The sequence below is a fragment of the Puntigrus tetrazona genome, chromosome 20, assembly GCF_018831695.1.
Source record: "Puntigrus tetrazona isolate hp1 chromosome 20, ASM1883169v1, whole genome shotgun sequence".
NCBI classification, from domain to species: domain Eukaryota; kingdom Metazoa; phylum Chordata; class Actinopteri; order Cypriniformes; family Cyprinidae; genus Puntigrus; species Puntigrus tetrazona.
This window is the reverse complement of record NC_056718.1, coordinates 8,229,298-8,249,244: the sequence shown is the minus strand read 5'-3', so window position 1 is coordinate 8,249,244 and position 19,947 is coordinate 8,229,298. Positions and strand designations below refer to the sequence as shown.

General features: G+C 42.9%; 1 protein-coding gene across 1 annotated transcript in view; it reads right to left on the bottom strand.

Annotated features, from left to right (window-relative positions):
- The window catches only part of prrc2c (proline-rich coiled-coil 2C), a 22,279-nt gene extending 2,332 nt beyond the window's left edge, over positions 1–19,947 (bottom strand). Inside the window, 32 exon segments of the mRNA XM_043220240.1 lie at positions 65–191; positions 709–812; positions 1,467–1,551; positions 1,553–1,773; positions 1,902–2,136; positions 2,240–2,382; positions 2,505–2,626; positions 2,809–3,009; positions 3,108–3,294; positions 3,527–3,628; positions 3,726–3,818; positions 4,022–4,273; positions 4,522–4,716; positions 4,844–4,929; positions 5,069–5,441; positions 5,559–5,713; positions 5,937–6,097; positions 7,195–9,612; positions 10,149–10,359; positions 10,635–10,890; positions 11,012–11,187; positions 12,031–12,613; positions 13,263–13,446; positions 13,533–13,620; positions 13,818–13,957; positions 14,254–14,333; positions 14,456–14,751; positions 14,860–14,985; positions 15,144–15,256; positions 15,386–15,563; positions 16,189–16,358; positions 19,569–19,947. Coding sequence (XP_043076175.1) covers positions 65–191; positions 709–812; positions 1,467–1,551; positions 1,553–1,773; positions 1,902–2,136; positions 2,240–2,382; positions 2,505–2,626; positions 2,809–3,009; positions 3,108–3,294; positions 3,527–3,628; positions 3,726–3,818; positions 4,022–4,273; positions 4,522–4,716; positions 4,844–4,929; positions 5,069–5,441; positions 5,559–5,713; positions 5,937–6,097; positions 7,195–9,612; positions 10,149–10,359; positions 10,635–10,890; positions 11,012–11,187; positions 12,031–12,613; positions 13,263–13,446; positions 13,533–13,620; positions 13,818–13,957; positions 14,254–14,333; positions 14,456–14,751; positions 14,860–14,985; positions 15,144–15,256; positions 15,386–15,563; positions 16,189–16,303 — 7,806 coding nt within the window. The 5' untranslated portion in view covers positions 16,304–16,358; positions 19,569–19,947.

The following is a 19,947-nucleotide window of genomic DNA, read 5'->3' as shown; positions in this document are numbered from 1 at the left end:
GCTTTTAATGCTCAAGAAGTATGATTTAAGATTTCCAACTTGCTTTAAGCCTGTAGTAACTGACCTGTGGGTTGAACTGTCCTGGGAAATGCTGGGCAATGCGCATTCCTGCTGAGCCCGACTGAAACTGTTTGGGATATAGCATGCTGTTCATTTTGCTAGACTGACTACTGGGGCTTGTAGAGCTCGCCCTGAGAACAAAAACAAGGAAGCTGTTAAAAAAACCATACAAAATATGGCTGCAAAAGATTAGGTATATGCAGATAGTGTGCATGAAGGCAACGGCACACCAAGCCAATGGTCAGTCCTTAAAGTACTATTGAAAAGTTTAGGGTACAAAGTCTCCAAAAAAAAAATTACACATATACCATGTATATATAAATTTTATACACACATACCATGTGTATAAAATATTGATAAAGGTTTCTTGACCAAATCAGAAATTTCAAATGATTTCTAAAATGAGACCAGAAAAACAGTAGTGCACACTCTAGTTACATCTAGAACACTACCTACAGAGAGCTACATTTAAAGGTAAGTTTTCAACAAAAGGTGAGACGTTTGCATCTATGAAGCAGTCTTAGCTGTGCTTTCAAACCCCCAACATTTTTGTCCCACCAGCATTTGTCACCCCTAGGTCTTTGATGATGGTTTGGTATGTCTGGGTAATCTGGATGGCTTTGTATGCACACACACACACACACACACCTATAAGGGCTAGAAGTGGGGGTAGTGCTTCTGGCGCTGACAGGTGGAGTTCCAGGTTTCACATCCATTCCACCAGCGAAGAGCTTCAGATCCATCTCACACATCTATAACAGATAAAAAAACATGCACGGTTCAATATAGCTAAAAGTTTTAGACAAGAATTTCAATTCTCCAAGCAAACCCATTTTCCTGAAAAAAAACATGACCCCTCACATTTAAGTTACACTTTAAACATTACAGTAATTACATATTAATATTTTTAATTTCCAAGTCATTTTAACTACATGTACTTACCATATGGTTTGTTTAGGATTTGAGTTACTTGCACAATTATGCATAATTTATTGTTATTATAGTAGTAAGTACATGTAAAAAAAAAACCATTAACAAAGTGTCACCATTATGTATGTATAACATTTTGAAAAAATATAAATTTACTTCCTGACAGTAGGTGGCAAAATACAAAGGCTCCCCTGTACACAAAGTAGTGCTGTGCTTAAAAAAAAAACGAATTTATTAATTACCAAGTCATTATTATGAGTGAATCTGTAGGTTTATATTCAAAACATGATTACTACCAGTAAACTAAAATAAAGACCTGGTTTCAGGTTTTAGACTAAGCCAGGATTAGAGAAAAAAAAAAAAAAAAAAAACATTACTGTGGTCAAACTTACATTTTAGTGTAGGACTATGCTTAAGCCTTTTCTGTGAAACCAGGGGTATGTGAAAAATGTGTGTATAAGCATCTTTGCACAAACCTTATTGGAAGGCTGCATCATACTGTGTGTATTCTGGCCAATGAGGCCACGATAGGGCGGATTGCTGGGGGGCTGGCGGTTGAGGCTGGGGCGGGGCTTGGGGAGGGGTCGGAGGTAAGGACTGAGGCAATGCCAAGAGTGGCTGCCCACCACCAGAGCCGAAGTTGGGCAAAGACAACTGTGAACCTGGCACGGGAACCGTCACCTGCTGTAGGGCAGAACTGGGACTCTGTGTTGAGCTATAGTAGCTGCTCTGCTGCTGGACTTGTCCAGAGTACAGGTTTGAGTGCTGACTCATTCCTTGACGCTGTAGATCAAAGAGAGAGGATGGAAAAACCAAAAAAAAAAAAAAAAAAAAAAAACCTTAACAGGCTGAATTAGAGGGGAAAAAAAAAAAAAAACAGTAGGCCAATATCTAGAGAACAGAATTCTGACCTGCAGAAGATGCGTGTCTATAAGCTGTGATCCTCCCATGCCAGAGGGCTGATTCAGCTGTGGCTCAAACAGGATGGGGATGTGTTGGGTGTTTGAAGTCTGCTGGAAGGCCAGGTTGGACTGAGGCTTACCCAATTCTGGGGGCTGCACTCCAGGATAGCTGTGCAGTGGTGTCCCAGACAGCATCATGGGAGATGTCTGTGAGAGACTGTTCTGCATGAATGCTTGCTGAGACCTGTGAAAGCATGAGAGTGCCCAATAAATGCATTGAGATTACATAAAAAAAGTAAAAATAAATAATTTGATGCTATAGATTGCAGCAACTCAGCCTGCAATACCTGTAGGGCTGTATGGAGGAGCTGAAGAGATCTTGAGGTTGAGACACTGGTGGTCCGGTGTTGAGGCTCAGCTGGGCCTGGTGCTGGTGCTGCCCTTGAAGAGGAGCGTAAATAGGGATGGGGATCTGCTGCACCGCTGTAGGCTACAGAGAGAAATCATATCAGGGCGTCAACCAACCTCAACTTCAGGCAAATGAGACCACTAATAACATTATTCATGTATCATGACTTGGAAAAAGTCTGATCCTGCTGGTGCGTTTTATACCTGTGAGAGTCCAGGCTGAAAGCCTTGCTGCTGGGCTATAGAGGGAGGAGCCAAACGAGGATGAGGCGTACTGAACAAGTGGCTGGTGTCCATGTAGAAGGCTGGGATTTGGGCTGCAGAACCTACAAAATGTAATACAATTAAATCACTAAAATGGAAACACAAGACAAAAGAAATTCTTGCAAATTAGAGTCTTACATGAACAAAAAGTCTGGGGTCACAGATGAATACTTTGTCAATAAGAATCCAATAAATTAATGAATTATTCAATATTTAAAATGTTGTGGACTACAAATAAACTTACCTGCTGCAGACTGGGATACAAACACCTGTGGGGTCTGCTGTTGTTGTGGTAACAGAGAAGGCGCACAGCCCAGCTGGGAGAAGTTCGTGCTGGACATTCCTGAACTCTGCAGCTGCTGGGGCTTCACCTTACAGATGTTGGGAGGGTCAGAAGCAGATGTGCTCTTCGTGCTGAGAGAGGACGTTGTGTAGGTGGCAGATCCTGTATAACAGAAGCCCACTATTAAAATTTGGCCCATGTCTGTTTTTTTACTATCTGACCCATTCGTGGGGTATGCTGTATGAAGCATAAACTCTTACCAGACAGGGAGGTGCTGGGGGTGACCGAGGCCACAGGTATCTGAGGCACTGAAGCACTGGAGAAGGAATTGAAGGAGGTACTGCCTGCTCCTCCTCCACTGGTGATGGGGGAAGCAGACGAGGTGACAGGAGAGCTCTTTTCCACAAGACTAGGTGAGTTCTCCCAAGCCTTGCGTGCAGATTCCATCTGCGTGAAAACAGTGAGGAACAGTTTAAAAGATGCTTCTGGTAGCTTTTGCATTCACATACTTGTGTAAAGTATATTTTCACTATTTATGGTGGGAAGGAAAAGAAAAAAAAAAAAAAAAAAAAAAAAAAAAAGTAAGATTGTATGCCAATACTTTTGCCTAGAGGATGAGGATTTGTATATTAAACATTACATTTCTGATCTTCAAATAGATTTAGTGAGTGAGCCTTACTTTAAGTGTGAGGTCAACAGTAGCAGGAGAGACTGTGGCAAGGCTGGAGCTCTGCTGCAGGGCTTCTCTTCGCTGAATGGGCAATGGGTGCGGGAGCGCCACCTGAACCAACAACCAAAATAAGGGATCAGAACACGCACCAACAGAAACCCTACATATACACACACACTGACATTGATTACAGTACTGGAGCACTCACAGGCGTCACAAGGCTCTCCTCCATCTTAGTCCCTGCAGTGGGGACACTGTCTGCTAACGAGGAAGATGGGATTGTGTAGTCAGTCACAGATTCCTGCAAAACAAACAGACACTGTCATATTTACATATATTTAATGACTTTTTTTTTTTTTAATTATCTCTGTGCAGCACTTGTGTTGATATATCTGTGTTGGCCCATTCTTGCGGTTTTGAAGGTTTTTTAATTATATACTAAACACTATCATTCAAAGGTTTTAGGTCAATGTCAATTGAAGCAGAAGGATATTAAAATGGCACCTTAGAGCTGCTTGAGTATTCTGCTGATGGAGCAGTGATCATGCCCTCAATGTCTCCACCCAACTCAGGAACTTTGTCTTTAGTGGGTGAGCTGGAGTCTCTGTCTCGGCTGCTTCTAGTTCCATTTTTATCCAGGCCCTCTCCATCAGACTGACGCACATCTTTGGCAGCCTTACGGTTCTTGAGCGAACGCTCTTTACCGATGGGACCAGGTTTATATTCCTTGTGCTCTGGAGGGGGGATGTCAGGTAACTATGGAAGAAAAAATTAAGTTTTAAACATTGTACACATATAGAGATGTCTTGTAAAAATGTTTCTTTTTATTAGAATAAAACTATTTCTATCAGCATATCAATTTTAAAATACGCCACTTTGTTTTGCTTTATTAACAAATTTTCACAGGCCACATCTCATTCAAACCACAAAATCAAGTCCTGTGCTACATGAAAATATGCTATATTATGCATGTTGGTCCATTGAGATAAAAGCAGAAGCACTACCTTCTGAGGTTTGACAGGTCCAGCACGTGGCTGTTTTTGTCTTTGCTCTTTGGGTTCGGGTAGTTTATTATCAGAGGCTTTCTCTAGCAGAGGGGGCACGCCGTCACTGTCAGTGCTGCCTGCTGAAGAAGGGGCGCCAAACTGGATGCTATCCATGCCCAGCTCAACCCCACCTTCTGCTCCTGCTTTCACTCCCTAAAACACACACCCACAAAACATCAACACATGAATATTTAAAGTCAGAATATTTAAAATAGCACTGTGTAGCTAACACAATAGCATGTTGGAAATCTTCATTAAAATTCACATATCCTCCTCTCACCTCAGGTGTAACGGTCCCAGTAAAAGAAGTGAGCGGTTTGTTCCAGGCACTGACAGAGGGAGGCTGGGGAGGGCTGATAGGTCCAACTATATAAGAAAAAAAAAAAAATAGGAATACCGTAAGACCCAGAACTGCCATTGTGTTCTTAAAATAAATCAAAGAACAAACATGCCAAATGTTTTTAAACTAAAAATGCAAGTTAGGTAAACATGGCGACAAACTTACGTTTCTTTACATCGGAGAGAACAGCGGAGCCAGCCACCTTGTTCTCCCACAGTTCTGTACCCAGGGTGTTGTGTGCCTGACTCTTGGCAGGAAAGTCTACAGGTGCGGGTACAAGAGGTGCGACAGCGCCCTCAAGAGGCTGGGGTGAGCTAGTGCTCTGGCTGGAGGCAGGCAGGTTGTGCTGCGACACAGAGATAGCTGGCTGTGGTTGAGGCTGCTGAGGGACAGACTGGGTCTGTGGAGCTGGAGCTGATGGTTGCTGCTGTCCTGCTGCCAACCCTTGCTGCTGTTGCTGCTTTTTGGCAAACCGCGGAGGGAGTTTTGAACCACCACCTCCCCTGCCCTTCTCTCCAGAGCCCTTTTTACTCCAATTCTGTACAGCATAAGGTCAGACACAGCAGACATCAGCTGAGACATTGGTTTGTGTGCCAACCGCCATAAGGCAATGCATGAAATACACTGGACTAAAGGCACTCTCTCCTTTCCTCACCTGTGCAGTCTGTTCTTCCTTCTTTCTTCTTTCCTCATCCTGCAAACGTTTCTGCTGTTTCCGTGAAACAACCTCTGTGAACCCATCATCATTCAGGTTAGACTGAGGGTCCTCCAGTGTTGTAACCTCCGGGTGATCATCAATGATCACTACACCTGGAATAGAATGGACAGATGACAAACAAGTGTCAAACTATTTTATGTAGCTTACCAATGCAAATCAAATAGCTTATCAATATCAAATATTAAATAATGGCATTGCAAGTAACAAAATGTAACTAAATATTAATTTAAAAATTACTAAAATAGTTTGACTTATAAATTGTCACTACAAGGTGTACCACAAACTTCAATATAGATAAAAGCCTTAAACACTAACTGGCATAATTGTTGAGATCGAACTGAGACAAAGCATTTTCTTTCTCTTTGGGTTTTTTGACAGCTTGCTTTGCTTCCTCTTTCCGACGGCTGGGCACTGGTTCTTTCCCAGCCTTCTGACCCGAACCAGCCTGAGCGGTCTCTGCATTTTGAGCAGCAGCACTGCAGGGAACAGAAAATATTAGTTGTTGGAGGAAAAAAACAGCAAGATAAAGTTGTCATAGTGAGAGACAGTCTAAAAATACAAGTCTATTTGGAGGGCTGTCAAGACAAACTCAGAGGCAATTATCACCTACACAGCTGAATCAAAACAAAGCTCTATATAAAATGAACTCAATGTCCTAAGGCGCCATTAAAAAAAATATGGCTAAATAATACAAGTGATCGAGTTGTTAGTTCCTAAAACAACTGTGAGGGTATTTTCTTTGCATGTTGCTATGCATTTGTTAGGCTGTTCTGGTTTCAAAGGACCCACCATCATTCTGGTCCCTAGCTATAGCCTGGGTTCCCCTTAAGGATGCATTGCTCTGATATTTGTGCATATATAGTGTTATTGTCAAACATTATAAAAGTAGGGATGCACCGAAATAAATTCTTGGCTAAAGTCGAAAAAAATGAAAGCTTTGCCATATATTTGTCATTTTTTTCTTCCCACAATTAAATAGCCAATGTGCTTTTTACGGTTTCTTAAAAATAAATAAAATAAGTTACAGAACAATTTAATAATATTTAACACTAAACATTTGTTAAATAGACTTAACTATACCAGCAAAGCACAATCAAACTCAAAATTAAAAAGTTAGAAAAATTATATTTTTGGCCATTTTCATTGAGTCAGGCATATACATTTTACATGCGGCCTTGCTGAGCAGAAGAGAATTCTTTCAAAACACTTAAATATTACAGATCCCAATTGGAACAGTATGTGTGAGTGTTATAATAAATATATATTTAAAATTTTCCATAGTTCAATGTGAGGTACAGATGAATATTTTAAGTCATTAAAAGTTCACAAACTCTTCTCTCAGCTGTGGCTGTGTCAGTCATCCTCCAATCAACATTCAAACTGTGCTTCACGTTCGGTTACTACAGTCAAAACAATTCAACTCTTTAAGAGCAGTCAATAAGAGATTTAAAGCTGTCAAGCTTTGCACTTTTGCTTAGAAACTTAGAAAGCTTAGCCTTAGCGCTAGTGCTGCAAACTACTATATTAAAACTCAAACTCTGTTGTCCCAGTAAGCAAAGAGTCTAAGACTCACCCTCTCCGTCCCGACTTGGCTCCAGATCCTCCCCTTCTCTCACTCTTGCCTCCAGGGTACCCCCGACCCGTTTTAGGCCCACTATTTCCTCTTCGGTTCTGTCGATCCACAGGCCGCTGGCTAGAGAAGCTCCTCTTGGCTGCTGAGGCAATCTCTCGTTTTGGGATTGCCACACTTTCTGTGGGTGATTTGTTCTGTCCCCCAGAGATCTGCGTGGGCACAGAAGAGGAACTAGCAGTGATGGCGGTCACGGCTGCTTCAAGCTGCTTCTTGTCCTCTCGCTCTCTCCTTTCGTTGAAGTCGCTGCTCTCAGAGGCAGTCTCCCACTCCTCATTGGCCTGGTCAGAGGAGTTCTGATTGGACAAGTCAGGTGATTTGCTGCCAGCAGCAACTACAGTGGTGGCTCCCATTTCAGGAACAACTGTCTCTGTAACAGGAAGTTCAGGGGGAGTCACATCAGGAGTGAGAGAAAGTGCTGTACTGGTATCAGCCACTCCCTCTGGCAAAGTGACCAGCGTTCCAGGGGCTTTAGACAGTGTTGGGGAGACCAAAGTAGGAACAGGCACACCAGAAGTAGCTTCCCCAGTAAACACTGCTGCCTCACGTTCTTTAAGCCTCCGGAATCGTGGGGGCTTGTCCTGTCTGGGAGGACGGGCTGCCCTTGGTCTTCGGGGTCTCTCCCGCATGCTTTGTCCACCCTCTCCGATTTTCTTGTTGTCATATTTGGTGTGCCTTCTTTCAGAGGGGGTGCTATCAGTGCGTGAGGTCTCTGCTTCCTCCGGCCGAAAGGTCTCCATGGGCTTTGAGGGCCACTGTGAAGACTCTTTAACAGGGGCCCGACGGAAAGGAGCAGATCTGTGTCCACCTCGCTCCCTGCCACCACCTCGCCTGCTGTGTAAGCCTCCCTTGCCTCGGCGTGTGGCCTCACCCTTTAAAAGGAATCCCGGTTTAGGTCTCCCATCCTCATCTCGAGGCCCAGGTTTTTCAGAGAGATTTCCGGTTGCGAATCCTGAGGCAGGTTTAGAGGAGCGAGATTCCGGGAGATCGCGACGCAGCGGTCTGGGCGGTTTGGAGGTGGGCTCACGATCTGATGCTCCAGTGTCACTGGCAGATTCTCTGCCTTCACTTTCAGAGTCTGTGTCTGAACCTCGTCTGCGTCTGCGCTTAGGAAGGACTTCAAAATCTGAACTCTCACTACGGGTTTCACTCTCCTCTCTGCAGCGGAAACTAGCTGTCCCTGCAGCACTTAATGGTAAGTCTGAACGTAACCGCGGCTCTCTGTAAGGGTAGTCACCTCTACTCCGACCACGGCTACCTCTGCCCCTCCCACCATAGCTGCCTCTGTAACTCCGGCCACGGGAATAGTACTCTCCCCGACCACGGCCTTTAAAATCAGAAGGCCAGTCCTTGTCTCGATCTACATCTCTGTCCCTCTCTCGGTCTCGTTCTCTGTCTCGCTCCCTCTCGTCTCTGCGGTAAGCTCTGGGAGGCAGGTTAGAGTCTTTGCGAGATGGTAGTTTGGGTTCAGGACGTTTGTCATTAGATAGAGGCTTGTCTGGTTTATCCTCAGTAACAGTTGTGGATGAAGGACATACTGCTGCCTGCAGATCTCTGGACTTTGCTCCACCAGTTGATACTCCCACTTCAGTTTCTACCACTACTTTCTTTCCATCACCAGAGGGCTTTGGTCCATCAGATGCTTCTACAGCAGCTGAAGCAGACCCTTTGGGAGCAGTTCCCTCTTTTTTGGATCGCTCCCCTCGTTCGTGCTGCTCTTCTTTCTCTCTTCTCTGTTCCCTCTCTTCCTTCATGTCTCGCAGCACAGGTTTCTTAATAGGTCCAGATCTCCTCACTGGCCGCTCTCCTCCTGGACCCTCTCTCCGTCCAGATCCAGATCCACGGGAACCCCAGCGCATCTCTGACTTCTGCTTGCTGGGTGCAGGTAAAGTAAGCTTGTCGGTTTTGTGTAGACCATCATTAGCCACAGGAGGTGTGGACCGGCTGTTGATTACAGACCCTTGTACAAATGGCTCCTTTCTGGACTTGTCCTCTTGTCTTTCCACAGTTTCAGGAAAATCCAGGGTTTTCTGTGCTATGGTAAGTCCTTCAAATCTGGGCTCTTCCAGTTTCAGAGAGTGACTGGAGCCTTGGGAGATACTCCGTTTTAATACAGCCTGTCCAATGGCTTCAACCTCATCTGCACCAGAAAGGTTAGCCTCCTCAGGTTCAAAAGAAGGGATGACTGGTGCTCTGTCAGTCTGTAGGAGACCTGGAACCTCTTCTGAAACATGACTAAAAGCAGACAAGGTTTCAGAAGAATCCCTAAAGAAGTCACTCTTGCCCCTGGGCTCTAGTGGGCTATGGTCCTGAGGGTAGACTCCTGATAGACCTCTATCCAGCTCCAGACCAGCATCCAATCTATTTTAAGAGAGAAAAGGAAAAGAAAAGGGCTTAATATTTCAGTGTTTCCCATTTACTGATTTATTTGTGGTGTGCCACTATCAAATCTGATTTTTCAAAAGGCTTTGACTTTGTTCAATAAACATGAGCACCGCATGTTTCAAAATGGAAACCTGTCTTAAGTATTTTTATAAATCACAGTAATGTCGTGGAACAGTTGTGGCCTAATGGACTGGGTCATTGGCTGTCCACTGCTCAGAAAATGTGTGTGTTCACTGCTGTGTGCGCGCACTTTGGATGGGTTAAATGCAGAGCATTCATTCCTAGTATGGTTCACCATACCTGGCCAAAAGTAATTTCACTAACTGATAAATCATTGCGAGCACTGCTTTGTGTACAGTGTTACCGGGGAAACCTAATCTCCACAACAACAGTGCTTCACGTTGGCAAAGAATGAATTAGCATATGTCTCCACAAATAAGGTGCAAGTCTGTGGGAAACTATGTAATTGACCAAAAAGTTACTTCTAACAGTGAGGAAATAATTTGTCTCACCTTGTCTCCTTGCCATCATCACGCCCTTTTACAGTTGCAGAAGAGGGCAGGGGCTCTGTTGAGGGATATGGGTCAGAACCCCAGACCATTCGAGGCTCAGTGGGAACTCCGTGTTCTCTGATGGGTCGGGTCAGATGATCAAAAGTGTCTGATCCAGAGCTGCTGTTGTCTGTGGGCTCTCGTCGTACCAGTTGCTTAGGAGGCATTCTCCCTGATATTGAAATACAAACCAATTATTAAGACTTACGACAAATTACACATATAGAAACCATCCCCACCCAAAAATGTGGAAATGATTAATTTCTCAAATGTAATGTCTAGTGTCTACAGATACATTTAAAAAACCAAAATGGGCTAAATCAAGGAAGAGAAACTGCATTACATTAAAACAACATTGAGTGAAAATGTGTTACTGTTTTTTGTAAATGTGTTACAATGCTTGGTTAGTTACTAGGAAGGAAAATCATTTTAATTTGCAAGACACACCAGGGTGCATAGGAGGCATATCTATTGGTGGCCGTGCAGACATCATACGAGGATCCATGTATGATTGCATCATTAGCCAGCGTGGGTCAAAGCCCATTGAGGCAAGGTGTTGGTGGTGGGGGCCAAGAGGTTGGTATAAGGATCTGTGCTGAGGGGGAACTGAACCCCCTGAGGGAGAGACTGGACCCCCTCCACTCTGCTGCTGCTGCTGTTGTTGTTGTTGCTGTTGCTGCCACTGTTGTTGTTTAAGCTGTTCCTAGAGATTTTAAGAAAAAACATTGCACACAAGCAGAAATTACTAATAATAATAGCCCTCATTTTCATCATCCAGGTTAAAACTAACATTAATTCTTAAAGCCAGTACAATGTGTGAGCACCTGTTGCCTAAGGAACCTCGGTGGTAAAGATTTCTGAAACTGTTTAGAGTAGCCAGAGGTGACAGAAGGACGAACAGTAGTCCCAGTGTCTCCCTCATTTTCCAGTTGAGATGGAAGAGGTGCATCTTCACTAACAGCATGATCCAGTCTGGATAAAGACAACTGAGGCTCCTCAACTGAAAGGGATAAAAGACCATGATTTAAAGTATAAAACTAATACATCTAGCAGATCCTTTTATCTAAAGCAACAGGGAATCAACCATGTGCAATTAACTTTTGTTTGAGCTAAACTACAAAAAAAGGCCCATCTAATTATTCAATATGCATCAAACCAGCCTGTGACATGAAGCCGGTTTTGCTGGCTAGCCAGGTAAGTTTCAGTTTAGTTTGTGCCAACTGTTTAGGTACCATGAATGGTTTAGCTTTTAGCTGTGTTCATCACCATAGTAACAGCTAGCCTGCTTCAGGGCGGGTCATGTTCTGGTTCAGATGCACATGCTCCTTTTAGCCAGGATCAAGCCTGAGTTGACAAAGTGATCGCCAGCTTCATGGTACCAACAAACCCGGACTGGAGTGGTTTGGTTTTGTCAACTTAAAACTAATCCTGTAACCCCGAGTTAGTCAGCCAGCATCATGGTACAGGCCCAGGAGAGCTTAATTTAGTTTCATCAAACTTTGGTTGGTCTGAACCAGAGTTCTGACACCACTACTGTACCATTTTCACTGTTTAAATCTTTATCAAGTGCATAAGCTCCAGAAGAACTATTTGTTTCTTTAGATTTACAACCAAACCGTCAGCTCAATATAAAAGGCATTTATTCGATGCAAAGAATACAAGCTGAACAAATTTTTGGAGACAAACCTCTGTGAAAATGTAACAAGTATGAAGGCAGCATGCAAAAATGATAAATCTCATTTAAGATGCTCTGCTTTCAGAAAATCAAATCACATCTGCCTCCAAACTACATTAGTGCAATTTACTATTATTATAACTTTTTTTCTTCTCTTCATCCATTTACCTCTGGGCTCCTCAGCACTGAAGTAGTCTCTCATTGGTTGTCTCTCCACCTGTCTATGCACCTCCTCCACTACAGCAGTATCAACCTTGTTTTGTGGTTCTGGGGCAGTCCTATGGACAGGAGGGCTAGGTTGTCTGGTAACAAATTGTGGCACCTCCTCCACAGTAGGCTCTGTCCTTTCATGGGTTGGCATGGGAAGGCATGGTTGCTGCGCAGGGGATGGTGGTGGCTGAGGCTGAGGGGGTGGAGTTTCAGCAGGTAGTTTAGGCACAGTTTCAGTCACTTCCTGGTGATCGCCATGACCTTGTGTAATTGGTTTAGTAGTTTCTGTAGTTGAAGGTCGTCGCTTCTCCTCCAGTTGTTTGAGTTTCTCTTTGCATGCAGCAAGTCTCTGTTCTTCCATGCGGCGTTCCTCCTCCTCACGCCGTCTGCGAGCGCGTTCTACTGCTTCTGAGAGCTCTGACTGCTTCTTACGTTTCTGACGCCATGCTTCCGTTTCCTCCTCACCAGCAGGGGGTGCTGCTGTGGGTAACTTTGTAACACGGGGACCACCACTTCCCACAGAACGACCAACAGTTTGACCCTACACAAAAACCCAATAAAACAAATATGAAAAAAAGAGCCAACTCTATCAAACTCAATTTTATAGCCATGAATTAAGTATTTGTTACAATCACTTAAAAATTGTTCCTGCATTTAAGTTAAATCATAGGTTTTCTCTGGGAAGGTTAGTGAACCATGGTCAGTAGCCACAAATATGATTTGTTTTGATGATGAGTTTTAGGTATGAATAACGCTATATGTGTGCTGTTTGTGTCGGGAGCCCTGTCAAAGCGAAGTGCCCGATAGGCAACAAATATCTATGGAAATTACAATAAAACATGACTTATTACTACATTTCAACACAAAAGAACTTTGTATTGTATCCGTTTTAAAAGTAGGTTTAAAGTTTGGATGAAATTAAGTGTAGTTTGTGCATTAGTAAAATATTTTTGTGTAAGATCCAGCCACTTCACTGTCACTCACAGTTGTCTGCACGCAACGCAAAATGAAACTGCTAAAATTTCTGCATTAAATGATTGCATCTGTTATTGTCAATTGTATTTAATTTGATCTACTCTCCTGTGCGATTAGTTCGTCAAACAAAATGGCAAATTTGGTATTATGAATGATCAGATGGCCTGCCAAAGCAGCTCTTTGCGAAGGATCAACTGTTTTAGTGCACACCATACCTGTTGTTCTTGTGGAGGAACCGTCTTGTTATAATGGACAATATTGCCAGGGGAGGGAGCCCTGGGGTCTCCACTTTCAGCCCATGAGGTCTTGCTGTCACGCCTCTCCTCTTCTCCTTCCTTCCATCCCTCCTGAATATCAGTGTTTCTTGACCGCATTCGATCAACCTTAGTCATCCACTCCCTGTATTTCAGCAAGAACATTTTATCAGGGCCAATGTTCACTATGCCTAGAAGATTCTGTAATAAGTCACAAAGATGAGTGCTCACCAGTTATCGCCTTTCTCCTTAGCCGAATGGTTCTCCTCATCATCACTAAAGTTCAGTTTCTCAGTATAGTCAACTTCCATTTGAGCACCTAAATAACAAAAATGGTGACTCAACAATGGTTTAAACAAATGCTTTAAATATGAAATTAAATTTTGAATTGCTAATAACCCAATTATAAACTTTAGCAGATGTTTTTCCCTTTTACGATTTGCTTTCACAGCGTATTTAATATAAAAAGTATTCATAACAAAAAGATGTATTACAATGCATTACACTATCACTCACCAGCCCAACCTTCATCAGCATCAGTGTCCAGATTGTCTAGTTCTTTTAGTTCAGTTGCACTAACTATTGATGGCCTGTCTGGATCCTGCAGCCATGACTGAGAGGGAGGCTGGGAAGGTCTTCCACCAGACCGTGGACCCCTAAGTAGAAAAAAATAACTTAAAAATCTAGACAAACCTCCAAATGTCCTGGAAGTTTTCCGGAAAAAAAAAACCTTAATTGTTTACCTTTCAGTTTGCTTTCTAAAGTTGAATTTACTGTTTTAACTAGACCTAAATTTGTCTTCAACCCTTCAGACAAATTTAGGTCAGTAACTAGTTAAAACTTCAACTTTAGAAAGCTCAGTCTAGCATAAATCCATGGCAACAAAAGAAGGACAAAAACTCTTTCAGCTTCTAGATCTAAAGCCATTTAAGAACTTCATAGGATCACTTACTTAGACATCTCCTGTTGTCCAGGGTACCTAAAGCTGCCTTGTACAGGAGGAAAGGGCCCTCGAGGGTAGGCATTGAACATCTAAAAAGATAAAGGCATGCATTAAAATAGAACTGGCAAATTCACTTCACAATTTCAGTACCAAACAAAACAATACATTTCAAAAGGTAGATGAAATTACAAACAATGGCTAAATCACTCACATATGGTGGCATCATGCTCCTGAACTGAGCAGCATGGAACTGGGATGACATTCCTCGTGCCGTTTGTTGGCCGCCATTAAGTTTATGCTGAGGGGCAGTAGGTGGGAGCCTGTCTCTAGCATCTCTCTTTTCTCTGCCCTCCCCAGCAGAGAGTTTCCCTGCCTCATCGGAGTCCCCAGATGGAGATGGTGTGCCTCGACCCAAGCCTGACTCCTCAGAGGGTTTACCATCGGCTTCCGAGGGGCTGGGAGCAACATTTAAGTTCCTGCCTCCACCTTCCCGCCAGCTACCCACATCTGAGTAGGAATGAAGATGAAAGTCAAAAATTAGGGTGATACGGTGAGGGCGTTTTACCTCAAAATTTAATAAAGCTCATAAGAAAATTTGAAGGATGATGGTCGTACTTTGAGGCCTGAGGCTGGGGCCCGGCCCATAGGGTTCATCTTCCTGATCGCCTGATTTCTCCGCCTCACCCGACGCCTGCAAACTTGGAAACTCCTGATGGAACTGGCTGCTCATCCGAGGAGCTCCTGCAGACACAGTGACACTTAAAGCACTTATCCTCAGCAGTTTAAAATTCAATGATAATTAAGATAAACCTGTTGCTTAAATTTGTTTAGAATTACAGTTTACAGTAGCATTTTAAGGGTGAATAACAATGAAAAGCTTTACAGAGAAAATGTCTTACCGTCCAGCTGCCCAGACTGTTTGCTGTTGGCCCAGGAGCGGCTGCCTCCCACAGGGGCATCAGAGGTCTGGGGCACAGTTGGCTTAGGCTGTGGTGGAGGGGTCTCTTGTTGCCTACAATCATAAAACAGGAGAATCTAATGACTGCAAAACAAGCAGGACGATGAGAAAGTACATTTGGAACATCCAAATCTGATCTTTCAACAGGAATTACAGCTATCATTTAAGAGGGTGGAGTTTTACCGTTCGTCTCCTGGTTGATCTTGTCTGGAGGCCCATCCGCTGCCGTCTTTGGGTACGATGCTAACGTTGGGATCGTTGCCTTTGTTCTCAGCTTTTAGGCTGGGCAGGTTAGCCGGAGGGGGCATGCGTCGACTGACCGCAACTTTGCCCAAACTTTGGAGCCCATGTCTGGCAGCAACTAAGTAGAAGTAAAAATTTTCTAGTCATTACAATTTATATTTAATCATTTAGCGGATGCTTTTATCCAAATTGACTTGGACCAAATGATGACAAAAGGAACAACAAAAGAGTATTAATATGCAATAAAATAATCATTATTTATACAGGAATACTGTTAATATGAGCAGGATTCTTTCAACAAATGTTCTTGGGCAGTCTCTATCTTTAAGCTCATAAGAATGCACAGCAGTAACTGCGCGGACAAAGGCTGCTTATTTGATCCAGTGATGCTAAGGAGGCTGATCGGGGAGCTCAATGAACGACAGTTCAAAGACTCCAGTGCATCACTTGACACTCTGCTCAATGAACCATTGTTATTTTAAGAGCAAATCATTACAAGTTACCCAAGTCATGTGCAAGTCACAAAATGTGCCAAGATTGTCTATAGTCTGTCTGTATTAAAAAGACAAAACATGTAATGTAAGCTTTTTTCCGTTTGCTTCATTGATAGTATGGAAATGTAGTTTTCCATTTTAGATTTACAGGTGAAATGTAACAAAGTTTTTGACAGCTTGAGGAATTCATCCCACCACATGGAAGGCAGTAATTAACAGCTTGTTTGTGAGAATTGTAAATCGACTCACCTGCAGTTTTTTGGGTCTCCAGAGACTTGCCCTTGTATGTGTTGAAGAGGCTAAGGGTTGCATACTTGGTCTTGCCATCCTTTGCCTTGGTGCTCTGCCCTGACTTCTCTGACATTTCGCTGGAAACTCATTGAGTCTGGTCCTGCGGCCTCACCCCTCAGAACCAGCCCCTTAGAAGAGCACAAGAAATAAAATATTCAGTGAGCAGATGGTAAACTAGATTCTCTAATATTACACCTGTACCTTTTAAGCATTTTAAGCTGTATTTCCTGTCGGGCTACAACGCAACACCAGGAGCCATTGTTGAGCAACTACATAGACTAACGTGCATGCGAGCAAGTAACCCTCCCCAAATACAGTGCATGCGAATGATAGCCTTTACACTTGTTTCACAAACATTACTAAATGAGATTCAGTGGTTCAAACGGGAAGGTTTATTCAAGGCCATGCCCCTAACTTGGGTTGTTGTATTGCATTTATTACATATAACTAACACTTTCAAAAAATGTACTAAGTTCGACAAGTCATATCTACTACAACCTGCGTGTCTTTGAAGGAGATGGACCTCAAAGACAGAAGTCTACATCTGAATCCCAATGGTTCAAATCAATGAAGCACATCACGTTGCCATGCTGATGTCAGTGTAGATGGTGACAGTACGGGGAGGGGGTGCGGCAATCTACCGTGAGCCACATGGGGCCCCATTCATAATTGATGTGGTGTGAGGGCTTATGCCAAGAAAGAGCAGCAGAAGCAACAGGGTCACCTCATCATGTCCATACACAATTAGATTCACTGCACAATGAGAAATATGAAGATGACGTGGAATTGTTCACAACTACATATAATAATAAAAGTAATTAGAAACAGTTAGAAATCAGCTTTAATATGAATGAACATACGACTGAACACTGAAGTAACAAGCCTCCAACCAATTTAACACTTGGTTACTTCTGGAATAGAGTCAAAAGGCAACAATCATGCCAAATCAAATACATACAGTGTTAACGTCATGCAAACCAGTTCTGTACACACAAATTTAGTCACATAAGATAGGTAAAATGAAAGTAAAAGCGGCCATCTTTTAATTTGGGTTATTGGCATTTACTGGAACAGACATTTTATAAAGGAAAAACAGTGCAGCTTCACCAGTTAAATGCCAGCTTCCCCTCAATCTACATCTCAAAAAATATTATCTTTTTAGCTGGCTGGTGTATTATAAGAAGAGGAAAGGTTACAGGTAGCTAAAGGCAACCAATTGGACTACACAAAGGCCAGATCAACATGCATCTGGCTCTTCATTCAAACTGCTATGACAGGAGATTGAGAAATACCAATGAATAGCTAAAACCCCCTAAAGAGCATGATTCATTCTTACGAGGTCTCAGACTGAAATGGTTAAGGCTGGGGGGTAATAAAAAAAGTGACTCTTAACTAATTCCAGGCATGTGAAACATGTTGTGTAAACATTAATTTATTAAGTACTGAACAAATGGGGGAAAAAAATAGATGGATTTGAGATCTCAGTTGAACATCTTTATTCTTTCAACCCCGACCTCCGGCAACCAATCATCCCCCATCACCTGGCCATCTGCCTTCTAAAACACAAACCAATCACTGCTTTCCAGTGACGTTCTCAAATGAGCATGAAAGAAATCACTGCCATTGAGCTGCAGCCCCTGAGGGATGAGAAAAGCCAATCTCTTTTCAATAGATTGGTGTGGGGCATCCTTAAATCAATGAAGAACATACTCTAATATGAAACCTCACAGCTCAAACAGATCCAGTGTTACCAGAAAGCCTCAAAACATTCACTTGGATCTTCTGTTCCTGTGGCTCGGTTTCTTTTTGTTAAAAACACCCCTTAAGGCTTATCTTTTATCGTTCTCTGTGGCAATTCCTCTTATGAATATGTAAAGCTCTTTAAGTGGAAGTTAAATGATCAAGTCTTCCTCTAATGACGCTCACAAGTATCTTCCCTCCTGCTGCCACCGTGATGAATCAAATCTAACTTGTTCCTGATTCTGCTCAAAGACTCTGTTGTGCTTTGAGCCCAAAGGCTTCTAACTTGCTCCGTTTTCAAAAAACCTTATTGGACCTATATTTTTCAAGGCCCGTGAAAAATCATAAATGCAGAAGGAATGAGTAATGTGTGACGTGGATCACAAATAAATGATGTATGTATAAGTTGTAATCTCCCATGAAGTCTGCAACATCTAATTATATCAGAACAAATCTTTTTATAGAACATTTAGAATACATAGAAAAACTATAAAAGTTCGCATGCACTTTGTTTTTCATTGTATTTGACACATCAGGCTTTTATGGCCCATATACAATACAAAATAAGCAAAAATATGCATTTTATAGAATATGCTGTTATTTATTCTAACAGCAAGTATGTCCATGGGTTTTTTCTAAAAATATAGCAGACAAGCGCATACAAATCAGTTGTCATATACCTCCCAATAATACGTATCAGTAAGAGGATAGTTAAATGCTTTGCTTTATGGTCAAAGCTTCGCAGTTTTAATAGATTAGACAAAAGATATAATGCAACAATTACGTTTGAAACAAACTAGATTATTCTAAAATGTCTTTTCTTGCCAAGCATGTACAAACTAACAATCTGAGGGTGGGAGGGAAGTAAAACATGACTTACACCAGGTTTTTCACCCACGTTTTCACCATATTGATCATTTTGGATGCTTTTGCGTCATGTATCAAATACGATACAGTAGTATTTCCAGAATTAAACCAAACACAGGACAAGACTAACACTGATGGGAACTAAGCATGCAGTTCTACTGGGAGCCTTGCATGTGGTAAAGTGGATGCTCATTTGCATGCACTGATTTTAATGTTTTGTTTGATGTACTTGGGAAAAGTCATGTGAGCCATCACCTTTGGCTAACCTACCTCTGCACAACCAAGAATAGGACACTGGGTAACTACTGCCTTCCTTCACTTCGAACTTGCCTTTCAGATTTAAAATGCAATAACGTACCTATCGGTTTCAGGTCGCGTGTATGCATCAAACACGCGATTTAACAAACCAAACAATTATCCAAACAACCCCAATAATATTTTACCGGCAAAATAAGTCATTTATTAAAAATGGCTGATCAATTGGGGCCTGCGAGGTGGCCTCCAAACCCCCCCATTTACCCCAAAATCTCCCCCAGGCTAAACGGTTACCGTCTTTCAGCAACATATAAACTAAACCTGCCCGTATTAATGCCACCCTGTGTGAGAGAAAAGGAAACTGGTTTTGGTTGCGTGATTTGTCGTTGCTCGTGGCAGTGCTAACATTAGCCAGACTGAGTCTTTTCTTCTAAAAGAGCAGCAGCCAGCAGCACGCTGACTAGCCGTTAACGTACCTGTCTCCGCCGGTCCCGTCTCTCTCTTCAAGTATATCGTTTATTCTGTCCAGAAGGTCTGTGTCCTGGCCCTTTGTATTGTCTGTTTGAGCGTGCGTGTGTGAGAGAGAGAGGCCGGTTGTGGATTACAAAAGCTCGTGCTATGCTAGTCCCAGCTAGCCGAGCGGTTAGCGACCCACAAAATCCTCCTCCACAAAAAAAGAGAGGAGCGTTTATGTCCCTCTCCCTGTCGTTTTCCTTCTCTGTATGCGTCTCTGGTCGCGCCGCCGGTGTGAGGTGAGCAGTAACGGGCGGTTGGCGGTTTCTCGTGCGCTCGAGAGAGGGCCCCGCTCGCGCCGCGGCCTGTCGCACAATCAAAGATGGCAGAGCGCCAATCCAC